The sequence below is a fragment of the Gigantopelta aegis genome, chromosome 8, assembly GCF_016097555.1.
Source record: "Gigantopelta aegis isolate Gae_Host chromosome 8, Gae_host_genome, whole genome shotgun sequence".
In the NCBI taxonomy this organism is placed as follows: Eukaryota; Metazoa; Mollusca; class Gastropoda; order Neomphalida; family Peltospiridae; genus Gigantopelta; species Gigantopelta aegis.
In genome coordinates, this window is record NC_054706.1 from 25,330,631 (window position 1) to 25,346,628 (window position 15,998).

General features: G+C 38.6%; 2 protein-coding genes across 2 annotated transcripts; both read right to left on the reverse strand.

Moving 5' to 3' along the window:
- Positions 1-231: 231 nt before the first annotated feature.
- Positions 232-1,206, reverse strand: LOC121379570 (histamine H2 receptor-like). The gene has a single exon (XM_041508218.1). The coding sequence runs from the start codon at positions 1,204-1,206 to the stop codon at positions 232-234; it is 975 nt and encodes a 324-aa protein (XP_041364152.1).
- A 7,122-nt stretch (positions 1,207-8,328) lies between these two features.
- LOC121379292 lies at positions 8,329-13,484 on the reverse strand. Its single transcript, XM_041507838.1, has 3 exons — positions 13,192-13,484; positions 10,233-10,361; positions 8,329-8,872 (listed from the first exon to the last, which is right to left on the reverse strand). Exons 1-3 carry the CDS (start codon positions 13,406-13,408, stop codon positions 8,574-8,576), a joined length of 645 nt encoding a protein of 214 aa, XP_041363772.1. The 5' UTR covers positions 13,409-13,484; the 3' UTR covers positions 8,329-8,573.
- Between the last annotated feature and the right edge of the window lie 2,514 nt (positions 13,485-15,998).

A 15,998-nucleotide genomic window follows, 5' to 3' on the forward strand; every position in this document is an offset into this window, starting at 1 on the left:
GGTTAAATTTCATTTTATTTCCTAAAATATAATGTTTTCGTACGTACGAAATTATTTGAAGACAGAATCTAGTTTGGGCTTCTTACAAATATTAAGACGACCAGAAGCACTTTCAATATACAGACACTGTTATTCTAAACAAGAAAATATATTCTAATGTGTAAGTTTAATCATAGAAATGTTTTATTAGTCGGAAACATCTTACAATGCAACAAACTCGGGAATGTCCCTTTAAGGGGAAGATGAGTTCATAGGTCTAACTACCGTAGTTCTACGGTTTGAACACGTAGCTTTCAGTGCCGCTCGAAACATCGAGTTTTTCACCGAATATATAACGAAGTTCATCCCAGAGTTCGTAAGAAGGAGCGGAACAGTGAAGCTCTTTACCATTTCCGGAACCCCTACAGTGTATGCTATGGTTACGTAGAAAAAAGCTGGAGCGCAGCAAAGGACGAAGACACCAAAGACAATACTAAACATTACGGCCAACTCCCAGTCTCTTTTGAACGTCATCATTCTTTTCTTATTAGCCTGCTTGTCGCCAACCTGGGTTAGCCGGAGCAAAACCTTTTTCTGTTGTTTGGCAATACGAAATATGTGACCGTAGCAAATGGCGTTTATAATTGAACACATAATGAAATATCCTCCTTGGGCGTATACTTGAAATTCCATGTTGAGTACCTTGAAAAACAGGCAACGGACGCCGGGTTTCCAGTTATTGATATACAGTGGAACTGTTCCGAAGAATATGGAGAAAATCCAGCCGAACATAATCAGTATCCCTGCCTTTGGGATGGTGGCCAACCGCTGGTATTCAAAAGGAAACGTAATACACGCCCATCTGTCGAAGGCAACAAGAACCATGTTGGTAAGCGAACCCCCAAGCATGATGAAGAAGAGAGAATGTCGAAAAAGACGGAGGTACTTATTCTGGTCGAGCATCCACTTCACTTCTGGAATGAAGTGCATCACGTGAAAGCTGACCGTCAGTCCAGTGAGTAGATCGGCCACGGCCAGCGATACAATATACATGTTGGGTACCGTCCACAAGGTTTTGTTTAGACGCACCGTAGCCAGCGTTAACGTGTTGACGGTACAGATGTAAACCAGAAGTACAATCGTGACGGCCATCTGGAGTGTATCGCTTAAAATGCTGTCCTTAATTTCTGTCGAATTTCCGCTCGAGTTGGTCTGCTCTACTTCCATGGTGTTTGTTTTTTATCGCTTTAGTTATTATTTTTTATGACAATTCTTAGATTAACTTTAACGAAGAGATTAATTTTCGCGTCCCAAAACGCTCTTCAAAGACACGAATATTTTTATCAAAATATTAATATGTTGAGGTAATGAAGATCTATAGTCCTACTTGGTTGCAGTACGATTTATAAAACAAAATGTTCAAACAAACCACACACACGATGAATGTGACCGTCCAACAGTAGGTGACTAAATGCACTGCTACCTTAATAGGTTGTGCCTTTATAACTACAAAATGTTCCCTGAACTTGTAAACAGGTATACGTAGCTGGTTTAATAAATTATCATTCAATGACCCCCATTAGTATATACACGATAACTGCTTTCCATTTAAATATCCGGTCAATCGCTAGTTGCCGCGGTTTATATGTTAATATTTTAAGTAATGTTGTAATTACAAATTTCTCATTTTCATAGTGGTACTGTAATTACACATTTCTAATTTTCAGAGTAGCTATTCTCTAATGGTATTCACTGAATAAAAATCTATAGGCGCGAAAAAACGTTTCTGTGCAGCAAATAAATGTATAGAGAATGGCTTTTACTTGGAATCTGGTCATGAACAATTTAGAAAATTAATATGGAAACATTCCCTTCGATATTCAAGAGGTTTTCTGTCAATTCCACGCTTCATGCGCCCAGGTTGCCCTATGCGCATTTTGGGTCACGTGCTCCTGTTTAACGTCATTGTTATTATCATTGAACCAAAAAGCGAGTGTATGGCGTCTCATCACTCAGAAAATATTTTAGTTTGTATCTGATTGTCCACAACGTGATGTCATGCCTCTCATAAAATGAACGTCTTCGAGCAATTGGTATGCTTAAAGTTGGAATGGCAGGAAACATTGTTGCTAGACGATGTGGTGTAAATTAGTGTTCGTCAGAACACAATAGAGTGTCTGCGGAGATGTTACCAACCGTTTGCAGTACCAAAAATATTTTACATTTAGGGAGCCTAAATGTGACGTCACGGACTTGAACACCTACGGAATCATTTGAAAACGACAAGTGACATCTTAAAACATGCCTCAGGTATGGCCAATTAGTGGAAGAACTGCACGCAACCGGTTACGTGATCACAAATTACGACCACGACTGTTCAGCAATACGTTGTCCTGTTACAACGTCACCGACACCGCACCGAGTGTCTGTGGAGATGTTACCAACCGTTTGCAGTACCAAAAATATTTTACATTTAAGGAGCCTAAATGTGACGTCACATTTGCAAAACGCCTATATCGGACTAGAACACCTACGGAATCATTTGAAAATGACAAGTGACATCTTATAACATGCCTCAGGTATGGCCAATTAGTGGAAGAACTGCACGCAACCGGTTACGTGATCACAAATTACGACCACGACTGTTGAGCAATACGTTGTTCTGTTACAACGTCACCGACACCGCACCAAGCATGGTATAGACCAAACTGTAGGTTCAGACTGGACCACCGCACCGAGCATGGTACAGACCAAACTGTAGGTTCAGACTGGACCACCGCACCAAGCATGGTATAGACCAAACTGTAGGTTCAGACTGGACCACCGCACCGAGCGTGGTACAGACCAAACTGTAGGTTCAGACTGGACCACCGCACCGAGCGTGGTAGAGATCAAACTGTAGGTTCAGACTGGACCACCGCACCGAGCATGGTATAGACCAAACTGTAGGTTCAGACTGGACCACCGCACCAAGCATGGTACAGACCAAACTGTAGGTTCAGACTGGACCACCGCACCAAGCATGGTACAGACCAAACTGTAGGTTCAGACTGGACCACCGCACCGAGCATGGTACAGACCAAACTGTAGGTTCAGACTGGACCACCGCACCAAGCATGGTATAGACCAAACTGTAGGTTCAGACTGGACCACCGCACCGAGCATGGTATAGACCAAACTGTAGGTTCAGACTGGACCACCGCACCGAGCATGGTACAGACCAGGTTCAGACTGGACCACCGCACCACATGGTACAGACCAAACTGTAGGTTCAGACTGGACCACCGCACCGAGCATGGTACAGACCAAACTGTAGGTTCAGACTGGACCACCGCACCGAGCATGGTACAGACCAAACTGTAGGTTCAGACTGGACCACCGCACCGAGCATGGTACAGACCAAACTGTAGGTTCAGACTGGACCACCGCACCGAGCATGGTACAGACCAAACTGTAGGTTCAGACTGGACCACCGCACCACCGAGCATGGTACAGACCAAACTGTAGGTTCAGACTGGACCACCGCACCGAGCATGGTACAGACCAAACTGTAGGTTCAGACTGGACCACCGCACCAAGCATGGTACAGACCAAACTGTAGGTTCAGACTGGACCACCGCACCAAGCATGGTACAGACCAAACTGTAGGTTCAGACTGGACCACCGCACCGAGCATGGTGTAGGTTCAGACTGGACCACCGCACCGAGCATGGTATAGACCAAACTGTAGGTTCAGACTGGACCACCGCACCGAGCATGGTATAGACCAAACTGTAGGTTCAGACTGGACCACCGCACCGAGCATGGTACAGACCAAACTGTAGGTTCAGACTGGACCACCGCACCGAGCATGGTACAGACCAAACTGTAGGTTCAGACTGGACCACCGCACCGAGCATGGTACAGACCAAACTGTAGGTTCAGACTGGACCACCGCACCGAGCATGGCACAGACCAAACTGTAGGTTCAGACTGGACCACCGCACCGAGCATGGCACAGACCAAACTGTAGGTTCAGACTGGACCACCGCACTGAGCATGGCACAGACCAAACTGTAGGTTCAGACTGGACCACCGTACTTTAAACAGATTTTTAAAAAAATGCATGGCGAACTAAAGGTTTTTGGCTTATATAAAAAATATAAGTATCACTGAGATTTTAATGATGCTCAGGAACTTTTTTCATGAGTATACATATTTTGTTACGTATTGTTTCAAGTAGTTGCCTTGTAAAGTACTTTTTATTATTCTTCATAAAGTGTTGGTTTTGTTAAAATATTTAAATATAGCTAAGTATAATCTGCTATATTCGAAGCTATTATATGCATTACATAAGACTTAACAAAATCCGGGGGGGGGGGGGGGGGGGGGGGGGGGGGGTGTTCACTTCTACTTTTAAACATGTTGAATACCTACCTTTCAGGTGTATAAATAATATATGAAGAGTTGTGCGATTTCTAGTTGACTTCAACTTTCCATTTGTTCTAGGCAGGAAGTGTCTGAAGCATTCTGGGTATCAAACAAAACGGATGAATAATCGATATGTGTCGTTGTCACGGGGATCCTATAATACCCGTAACTGAATAAAACACGATTATCCAAATATCTCTCCTAACTGTATAACTATTAGATCCCTCTGTATCGGGCAGTTCGATACCCGAGTGGCTCGGCTCTAGCTATATCAGAGATAAGATCTTATATAAAGTATATGTAATATAGCACGTTTAGTTCACTAGAAAACACAACAAAACACAATACACTTTGGAATCTGTATTAACCTTAAGCTGACAAATATATTTTCCGCAGTTAATGGTTTACAACAACCATAATAATAACAACCCAGAACTAATCACTTAATTAGTTAATCACTAGGTGTCTAGTTTACACAATATTCTAATCATTTCACCGTGATACAACACCCACACGTGTGATAATTGAGAAACGCTTCCAGGGGAACTTAATTAATAAAGGAATTACAACTCTATTCCTAACTGGTTAATTTTTAATTAACCCTTAACTACTCATTCAGTAACCTTGTAATACAGAATTAATACTGGTACCTATCACAATAAAGACAATAACATACAGTTTACCTTGGTCCTCTAGGATGACCGGCTAAGCTTTATATTACCAAATACTCGTATAAATAGTATTAGAACAGGAAGTCTACAATTTACTTCGTCAGATGACCGAAGACACTGTCTAAAGAATATTGGTATAATACAGTATTAAAATATTTAAAGTCACATCAATCACATCAAGGTTATACAACAGAGCAGAAATATATATTTACCAAGTCCAAACGGACGCGTTCCCCGGAAGCCTTCCGATATGTTTCTCCTCGATATATCTAAAATCCTAGCTATTTATTATAAAATCCACACACTGGTCCGGAGACAGTACGCGCGACCGAATCTTATCATGTGAATTTCCACCACTCCCAGAGTCGATATATTTTCTTAGATGACCAGACATACTGTCGCCAGTTCGCCAAAAATCACGGTCGTAAAACCGCACTATCGGAGGTATTACGTTTACTACTGGCCACATGGCCTGCGCACCTGGACTAAGTGCATATTGGGATGCACGGTCGCGCGAAGGTATTACGTAACCAAGTGCACACGGCCCTCTAAAACAATTAACATCACCACAGGCGAAAAGATAAGAGCATGTTCCGTCACAGTCGTCTTAAAATTAACTAAAAATAAACATCAGAATATTTTGAAACTGAGGTGTTTATTGTACCGTGCAAACAGGCACCCACAATTATAACACAATACTGACAATAGGCCGAAGTATATGATTTAGTTTTGGACGTATTTCATTACTAAGCATGACAAAACTGTTTAATAGGCATCTTTCTAATTTGTTTCAATATATAATGATATCGAGAGTCATAACAATCACGCAGTCAAAATAATATTTGACAACAGACGACTTGTCACCCACTGACACGTGTTCGAGACGCCGTCTTGTCGCGATTTCACGAACACCTGGCACTGTCAATTTCAGATCTACCCAACTTCAAATGTTAGTGTAAATGCATTCAATTTTTGCGGATGAATAATCGATATGTGTTATCTTCAAATCAACTCAAAATAAATATCAGAATATTTTGAAATACCGTGAAAACAGGCACCCATAATTAATTATATATAAAAGTAGATCATTGTATATGATTTAGTTTTGGAAGAATTTCACTACTAATCATGACAAATCCCCCCAACTCACCCCCCACCCCCCCCCCACCTCACCCCCCCCCCCCCCCCTCCCACCTCCACTCCCACCCCCACCCCCACCCCCTCACACACACCTGCCCTTTTAAATGTTTTGTTTTGGCTCCATCTAATATATCAGTATAGATGTACTTTTCAGTTAGTTACAACATCTCACAAATGTCGTACAAACATGAAGTTTTAAAGTTGCACATACGTGTATGTATATGTGTAACAATTGTAGATATACTGTCGTATACTAGTATATTGTTATAACGTGGAAATTCTTCAGTGATTACATTTGTTTACGGTGTATTTTTAGATAATTACCAATACACTGAAATAGTTACAAAACTGATTTTTTAATATAATGTAATTGCCTAAATAACATATTACAAGTTGGATCATAGAAAATTGTTCTGCATTGCGAAAGATACAGAGGTACACATGGAAGGTTTTCAGTGATAAATAGTAAATATTATAAAGATGAACTAGATGCACGTCTCTTCGTTTCACTTAAGAAGGAAAGCATTTCCTGCAGGACAATATTAAGCTGCTTCAAGACTGACATCACTACACCGTGTATGACACTTTGGAGATCAGAGGCTGTGCCAGGGACAGACGTGTCTGCACTTTTAAGAAGCTTGGAGAAGTAAATGGGATACGTTTAAAGAATTATAGTGATGTGGCAAGTTCAATAATCAAAGCTTTGGTCATTTGTTAATCTCTGCATAGAATGTGTTACTCACGTTACAAAGTTTGACCCTCTTACACTTTATTGGTATTTGATGATTTGTTTTATTTTATTTTATTAACCAATTAGGCATGGCAACAAGAAAGAGAATTTGATTATTTTTTTCCAAGTTTACAGCAATAAAACATGAAATGAAAAATATTGCGTTTTCATTACTCACGTTACAGCGTGTGACACCATATAAAGTCTGATGTAAACGTGTAATGTTTTTAAAGGGACACGAGTTTGCTGCATTGTAAGATGTTTCCGACAAAACAAATTAAAAAAATTCTACGATTAAACTTACATATAGATAGATAGATAGATAGACAGGCAGGCATGCAGGCAGACAGACAGACAGACAGACAGACAGACAGACAGACAGACAGACAGATAGATAGACAGATAGATAGACAGACAGATAGATAGATAGATAGATAGATGGACAGATAGATATATATTAAAATATTTACGCTCCTCTTGTTGTTCGGTATAGTTAAAGGGACATTCCTGAGTTTGCTGCATTGTAAGATGTTTCCGACTAATAAAATAATTCTACGATTAAACTTACATATTAAATATATTTTCTTGTTTAGAATATCAGTGGCTGTATATTCAATGTGTTTCTGGTCGTCTTAATATTTGTAAGAAGCCCAAACTGGATTTTGTCTTCAAATAATTTCGTACGTACGAAAACATTATATTTTAGGAAATAAAATGAAATTTAACCTAGTACAAATATTAGAACGATCAGAAATACGTTTAATATACAGCCTCTAATATTTTATGCCGAAAAATATATTTGATATGTAATTACAATCGTTAAAAAGTCTCTGTTAGTGGATAACATCTTAAAAATTGCAGCAAACTCAGTAATGTCCCTTTCACCTGTATTTGCCAGTTTAAATGTTCACGTTATGGGAGTAATATCTATTTAACCTAATCATAATATGACATATTAGCTATCACTTGTTTTGATGGAGAGATATTGGGTAGCTTTCTTGAATCAGAATGATGATCGAAATATAGCATTAACAGAAATATTCTCTTAATAAACCATGACGCTTACATAAAGCAAAATATTGAGTTCATTCTCAATATAGCGTAATCCATGATCCAGGCAATATGAACAGAGTCTTTCAGTATAGGCTATGTTGTTATATCTTCCTTGGTCAACAGCATGTCTAAAGTGACTACATCTACATTTTGTATATATTACTCTAAGATACACGGAGATTTAAGAAGTGAGATAACGTTCTACATTTAACAATGACTTATAATGCTTACAATAAAAAACATCAGATAGATCAGTAACTGAAAATTTCTGTTCCATTTTTTTTTTTTTTTTTTTTTTTGGGGGGGGGGGGGTACCCATCACTGGTTTAAACCTATTTACTGCATAACAACTGTATAACAAATAAAAGTGTTTTTTTATTTATTTATTTATTGGCAATGAGTAACAGTATGTGCACCCAAAAATAAAAATCAATGTCACATAGTAATACCAATCAAAGCCAAAAGCTGTTTTTACTCCGTAATTAGTTCACGTTGCACCTCGAACGAACTTTGAAAGGGAACGTTCTTCCTTGGTACAATGCAACCTGAAGGAAAATGTATCGACAAGCATATTCTAGTAGAGTATAGCGTCAGCAGTTTGTCTGGTGCCACACGGACGTAAAGAATAGCTCACGTCTTTGGTTTGTAACGTAACAGTAATACGACTCTGGATGATCGAAATACTCTGGTTCTCCCATCTCTTTCTTCGAACGGGTATGGTCACGACTCAAAACCGGAGCCGAAGCGACAGCAATGGACGAAATGACGGACAGACATGAGCCACTAAGGGTCAGGGCAAACGACCATGACAGGTGACTCGTGGTCGTGACCTTCTGATACGTGAGCCCCCACGTGGCGAAGACGATCTCTCCAATAAGGCCGATAACTCCTGAATATATATAAAACAGGATAGAATGATCGGTAATCCACTGTAAGTAAACAAGTTAAAAAATAGTATGCATCTATGTAAGTATGTGTGTTTGTGTGTGTGAGCGCGTGTATATTTGTGCGTGCCTACGTGCGTATGTGTGCATATATAACACGTTAACTGTGTATATGTGTATAGATAACACGTTAACTGTATGTGTGTACATATGACACGTTAACTGTGCGTATGTGTGTATATAACACGTTAACTGTGTGTATGCATAATAATGTATGTATGTACACGTTAACTCGCACACATACATACATATACGTATACATTCATTGTCATTCATACTTACATAGGTGTGAATCATATGTATCATATTATGTATATATGAATGTATACAGACACACAGACACACGCACATACACACGCGCGCATCTCTGTGTGTGAGATTGCGCGCGCGTTAACGTGTATATACATACGTACGCACGCACGCACGCACGCACGCACGCAAGCACACACACACACATACACACATACATAAATTCCAACATACATACATACATATTCATAGATATTCATACATCAATACATACTAGCCAGTGCCAGGTCTGTCCACTGTTTCATGCACGTAAGCTGGATCGACCGCGTAACTTGTAGACCCCATGCATATAGTTGAGTTAAAGAGCATCATTCGTATGGATGCCTCAATAGCTCAAAAGGTATCGTGGCAAGTCTGCAAAGTTGCGGGCGATTCGGTGCCATAGGTTCGAGTCCCAGCAACGGCATGGGACAATTTGTGAGGCCAGAAATGATTTAATTATCCCCTGCGCCAGTAAGTTAATATCTATGTATGTAACAGTCAACCTCAACATACATACAGCTATTCATACACCAATACATACATACAGCCATGCACGTAAGCGGGATCGACCGCGTAGATTGTAGGCCCCATGCATGTGGTTGGGTTAAACAGCATCCTTTTTATGGATGTCTGGATAGCTCAGAACGCATCGTGATTAGTCTGCAATTTGCGGGCGATTCGGTGCCACAGATTCGAGTCCCAGCAACGGCATGGAACAACTTGTAAGGCCAGAAAGGATTTAATTATCTCCTGCACCAGTGCGTTAATGTATATGTATGTAATAGTCAAATACGGCATACATACAATATATAGATATTCATACATCAATACATACATACATTATGATACACATAATTATACACAAAGTGTAAATCAGATATACATACATTTTGTACATAATATCGAAAATGTTAACACAGACTGAACTTACCTGTATTTAATGCCACACAGATATACTCTTTTACTGTACAGTTTAATAAACTTCTTTTTCTTTTTTTTTTAAACACGCCTCACCTGCGAGTACACCAGAGGTTATGATCAGCCTGTGATATGTGGTGTGACGTGTCAGACTAACCACCATACTGACAATGCAAACCAGGTGAGCGACACAAGCCGTCACTTCGACACCTCGGACAACCACATCTGAGCAGAAAAAAATATATATTAATAACAAATGAGCATGTTTGAAACTACGACCAATTGGTAAAACAGAGTTAGAGAGGAAACCTGCTGCTGACATATAGGTTTATTCTACCGAAAAAGTAACAAGGGGTTATTTTGTTTAAGCACTTTGACGTAGACAGGACAGTATACACCACGGCTTTTGACGTATCAATCGTAGAACTCTGGTATATTAAAGGTCGTGGTATGTGTTATCCTGTCTGTGGAATGGTGCATATAAAAGATTTCTTGTTACTAATGGAAAAATGTAGCGGGTTTCCGCTCTCTAAGACTTTCTTCTTGTTCTTCTTTTCGTTAGCTTGTTGACTACATGTCGAAGATAGCAGTGACTATGAACTGTACGGTTCTATGTAGATCACTTCTTGTGCCATACAGCTTCTTCTGGAGAGTTGTTGTAGTTGTCTAGGTAGTCTCCCTCAGCTGCTGAAGGTTTATGCAGTTATGGATGACAACTCTCTCTAAGACTATATGTCAAAATTACAAAATGTTTGACATCCAATAGTCGATCATTAATAAACCACCGACGATTAATAAATCAATGTGCTCTAGTGGTGTCGTTAATCACATGGAGCACTGGTTGGGATGGGAGAAGCGGGATCCAGGTCAGTTGGTAGAGCGTTTACCTGACGTGGATCAATTATCTCATTGTTGTTGTTTTGTCCCAACCAGTGCCCCTTGATTGGTATATCAAAGGCAGTGGTATGTGCTATCCCCTCTGTTGAAAAGTGCCTATAATAAGACTACTTACTATTAACTGAAAAATGTGTATAACAAACTACAAATGTATGTACTAAATAAAACATTTATTAATTTATAGGCAATACGTAATAATCGCTGTTTACCAATCTCACTATACTCGTAACTTTGTGATCTCGCAGTGCAATGCTAAAAGACTTGCAAAGAGAATGCTTTGTTGTCTATCAGAGCCTAAGAGACCTTTGTGATTGATTGATTTCAACTTATTTTCGTGCTTATATCCAATTAAGGTTCAAGCACGCTGTCCTGGGCACACACCTCAGCTATCTGGGCTGCCTGTCCAGGACAGTGGGTTAGTTGTTAGTTTGTTAGTGGTTAGTGAGAGAGAAGAGGGTGTAGTGGCCTTACACTTACCCATTGAGCCCTTAAGAACTCGCTCTGGGTTGGAGCCGGTACTGGGCTGCGAACCCTGTACCTACCAGCCTGTAGTCCGATGGCTTAACCACTGCGCCACCGAGGCCGGTCGACCTTTGTGAATTAGGCCCCAGAGCCGCAGTTTATTTTTGCTTTGTAAAGATGTTGCACCTCAAACTTTGACAAGGAACTCTCGCGTTTGGTATTTAACGCAAACCTTACCATCATCGTTTTGACATCATTCGCAATACATATCTAACATGTCTAACTGTAATTTTATTTATATTTTAAATTAATTTGTAAACTAGAACGTCATATTTTCAGTACATTTTAACAATTAAAAACAAATCGATACAGGACATTACCTGCTCAATATAAATCTGATATTTTGATGGAAATAGGTAAATACATAAATATAATATGAAACGTCTAATCAACCAATTTAATTAATATACATGTTCCAGGTTTTAGATTATTATTTTATTTATATCTTTTTTTTTTTTTTTTTTTTTTTTTTTTTCTTCTTTTTTTTTTTTGGGGGGGGGGGGGGCAACTCACACTATGTATGTAAGGTATATATGTATGTATGTATGATTTTATAAAATTTAATACATTTTAAACAAAAACGTTTTATGGGGCATTACCCTCGTTCCCGTTACAACAATTAAAAGGCATACTGTCACAGATTTAAGGACCTTATTTCTCTAAAAATTGACCGGCCTCGGTGGCGTCGTGGCCATCGGTCTACAGGCTGGTAGGTACTGGGTTCGGATCCCAGTCGAGGCATGGGATTTTTAATCGAGATACCGACTCCAAACCCTGAGTGAGTGTTCCGCAAGGCTCAATGGGTAGGTGTAAACCACTTGCACCGACCAGTGATCCATAACTGGTTCAACAACGGCCATGGTTTGTGCTATCCTGCCTGTGGGAAGCGCAAATAAAAGATCCCTTGCTGCTAATCGGAAAGAGTAGCCCATGAAGTGGCGACAGCGTGTTTCCTCTCAAAATCTAACCACGACGCCACCGAGGCCGGTACATTAATCCAAAGTAGGCGAACATGCATTGTTCAATCTCACGCTAACTAAACGTAAATTGGACACAACCACCTGAGGCGGAACTCCCAAGCACGGGTGTTTCAAGGCTGGATGCATCTCGTGAAAAACGAGCACCTACCTCAACATGCCTCAACAAGGAAGTCAACATGCCTTATATATACTCCATCCCAAACAATTAAGCAGTTTATGATCGACATCATATATATTGTAATTAAAATTAATAGATGTCCGTTCTTGTTCATTTTATGGTGCTGAATTCTGGGTATTGTTTTGGCACAGACACGTGTGTATGATATATTGTTGATATTGATAAAATACGTCAAAATACAGTTAGAAAAATTAACATTTATGATTTAATATTGGTAAAAAAAACCCTTTACGTTGCTCGTTATTTTGCGGGAATATGTACCTAGACAACTAAGATATTATATTCTCTAATAAAAGAACAAAAACCTTCAGTGGAGAATGTAACATCTTAGTCTAAAGTCAAATCGTTTAACTGATGAATGTGATAAATTTAGACTTTCGAAGAACTTTGTAATTTAACGAGGTGGTCCGAATCCCCGCTTCTCTCCTTGAATTCGTGCCTGATCAGGGACATGCGCGAAAATTACCGAAGTACTCACTTTCTTCGAATCCTAAGTATTGGCAATGAGACAGGTCGTTAAGGCAATACTGCCACAGTCCATACAAGAGAACACTGAATCCATTGCCTCCGAACCGAGGCAGATCAATCTGGTACCAAGTTGGCGTGCCACAGCCAATCAGGAAGATCACAAAACTGGTAAAAAGTCCGATGATTCCTAGTTTATAAAAAATCGGATATTCAGACCACCGAACCATGATGGATTGGTGAGATCCCCACTAAGGAACATCAGCTCGCCAAGTCTGGTCTAGTATCACACAGGCGTAACGACCTGTGCTGTGTATACGGCTATGAAATTCTGCTTATGAATGGTGGGCGTGTTTAGGGGCAATATAAATTGCGTTACGCAGTCGTGTTATCCATTCAGGTTTATGAAGGGAATATGAATAGGCACGGTAACTTGTTCGTCTACGTCTTTGTAACAATACGACTATGAGTTTTAGTCTGTCATTTATATACGTAGCTGTTGTTCTCTTCTTCTTTTTATGACAGGTAACCTATACCAGCCAAGCTGCTAAATGTTTTTTGTCAATAATTTCAATTCAAATGGCTTGATGTAGCAAGAAATTTTTGTTTTGGAATATATTTTAAAATAATAAAATAAAATAAAAATAAATATAAATGAAATGAAATGAAAAGTAATAAAAACATAAAATAAATAAATAAATATTAAAAAATACTTTAAAAATTAAATTAAATTAAATTAAATTAAATAATTTTAAACGTGCAGTGTATAAAAAGCATTTGGTCAAGATACATATAAAACAGATATATTTACCCATGGAGCTTGAAATAATATTTTATTGATTAGTTTAAGTAATGCAATTCTACATTTAACTAGTCTATTGTTAATTTGTCTCTGCTAGTTTTGTAAATTTCTAGTATAAACAACTCGAGAAAATGTATTTTTTATTTAGATCTTCAGCAATGTTTTTCAACATTTTAACTGAAAATTGAACCCGGTTTTGTTTTTCCAAAATAAGAGAGAGAGAGAGAGAGAGAGAGAGAGAGAGAGAGAGAGAGAGAGAGAGAGAGAGAGAGAGAGAGAGAGAGAGAGAGAGAGAGAGAGAGAGAGAGAGAGAGAGAGAGAGAGAGAGAGAGAGAGAGAGATGATTTTAGTGAAGAATGGGGCGTTACATTAATTAAGTCGACGCCTTTTAATAAACAAAAAGTATCAGCAAACTAACAACAAAGTAATTCTCAGCAAACAATAAAATGGAAAGCAAAAAATATTTTAACCGCATGTGTTTTGGCGTGTGTATTGAGTTAAAACTTTATTATAGTTGTAACCAGGTGTTAAGGTTGATATTTTGTTGTTACATTTGGAGCCCAACGTGATATCTACATCTATCAAACCAGCACATCATCAGGGACGACGTCGAGAGCGACGCGACGCGACCCGCTTCGTGGGTGTCATCCACCGCCCACAGATGTTTCTTGATAAGATCAGCAGCAGAATTTCCCGGGTGTGAAGATCCGTATTTCTTGTGTGTTCTCAACAGTGCGTTGAAGATGTGTGTTTAATTGTTTTCTCAATCGTACCTTGCGAATAGCGCCAAGTTGAGAATTTTTTTTATTTTGTTAATTTGTTTTGTGTGTGTGTAGGCCTAAAAAAAAATATATATATATATATATATACCGGTACATATCTTATTACAGTACAGTGATTGTGTTGTGGTCACTGGTTCGCGAGTTCCAAACAAGCCACTTATTTCGCGATACGCGTGAGTGTTTGACATTAGTCGGGTTAGACACGTGCAGAACTTTGACACTTGACAGTTTTCCACGAGTTGCAGTGAATTTTCCATGTGTTGCAAGACTTTCCAGATAGTGTAAATATGTATGTATGTAATTAGATTAATTTGTTGTATTTTGTGTACGTTCATATTGCTATTCAGTGTGTCGTAATTAGTCAGTGTTTTAAAAAGTAATATTTGCATTGTATTTATAATTAAATTACTTTCAATCGAGAAAGGTCGGAAGTAGTCGGAAAGTACTTAAAGATCGGAAGTCATCGGAATTTCCGGAAATAGTCGAAAGTTGTAATTGTGAAAGGTGAAGGTGATCTGATCGATAACTTCCTGTTTCGGTGTTGATATATATGGGGTTTTTTTTCTCATTTGTTGGAAACTTGTTTCTGTTCTAGCTGACAGTTATTTAGTGACGATATATGGTTTGGCCTATAGACAGTGTTAATTTTGTAATTCGTATTTTTATCTGAAAGTGATATCAAATTTTCTACCTTAATTTCAAATTTATATTTGATTCAGATTGTTAGATAACAAATCGTAACTATTTAAGCAATAGACTGGTCGTTGACTGGTAATTGTTAAATAGTTCATTTTTTGTTGGGGGGTTTTTTTGTTGTTGTTTTAAAAAAAAAAAATAATAGTGCATAATTTGGAGAAAAAAATTGTTAGTTTTTTTTTAATTAATTTTTTTTCTTGGAAATTTGAAATATATATTTTTTCTTCTTTCTTTCTTCCTTAAACATCTATTCCTACTCTATAATTAACAAGGACACCTAGTGCACTATACTATATAGTATTATAGACAGATACTCATTGGACAGATACTCATTGGACAGATTAAAATGACAGTTTGTTTTCAGTTGATGAGTTACATATCAGCTGATATTAAATTTCATTAGTGGTTTGGATACAAATACATTAAATAGAGTGTTGTGATTGTTTTTGTTTTTTCTGTACTGTAAGCCTAAGGTATTTAATGTTTTGTTCTTCAGATATAGCCCTACTTATTGAGATGAAGAATTTACTTCGATACTGA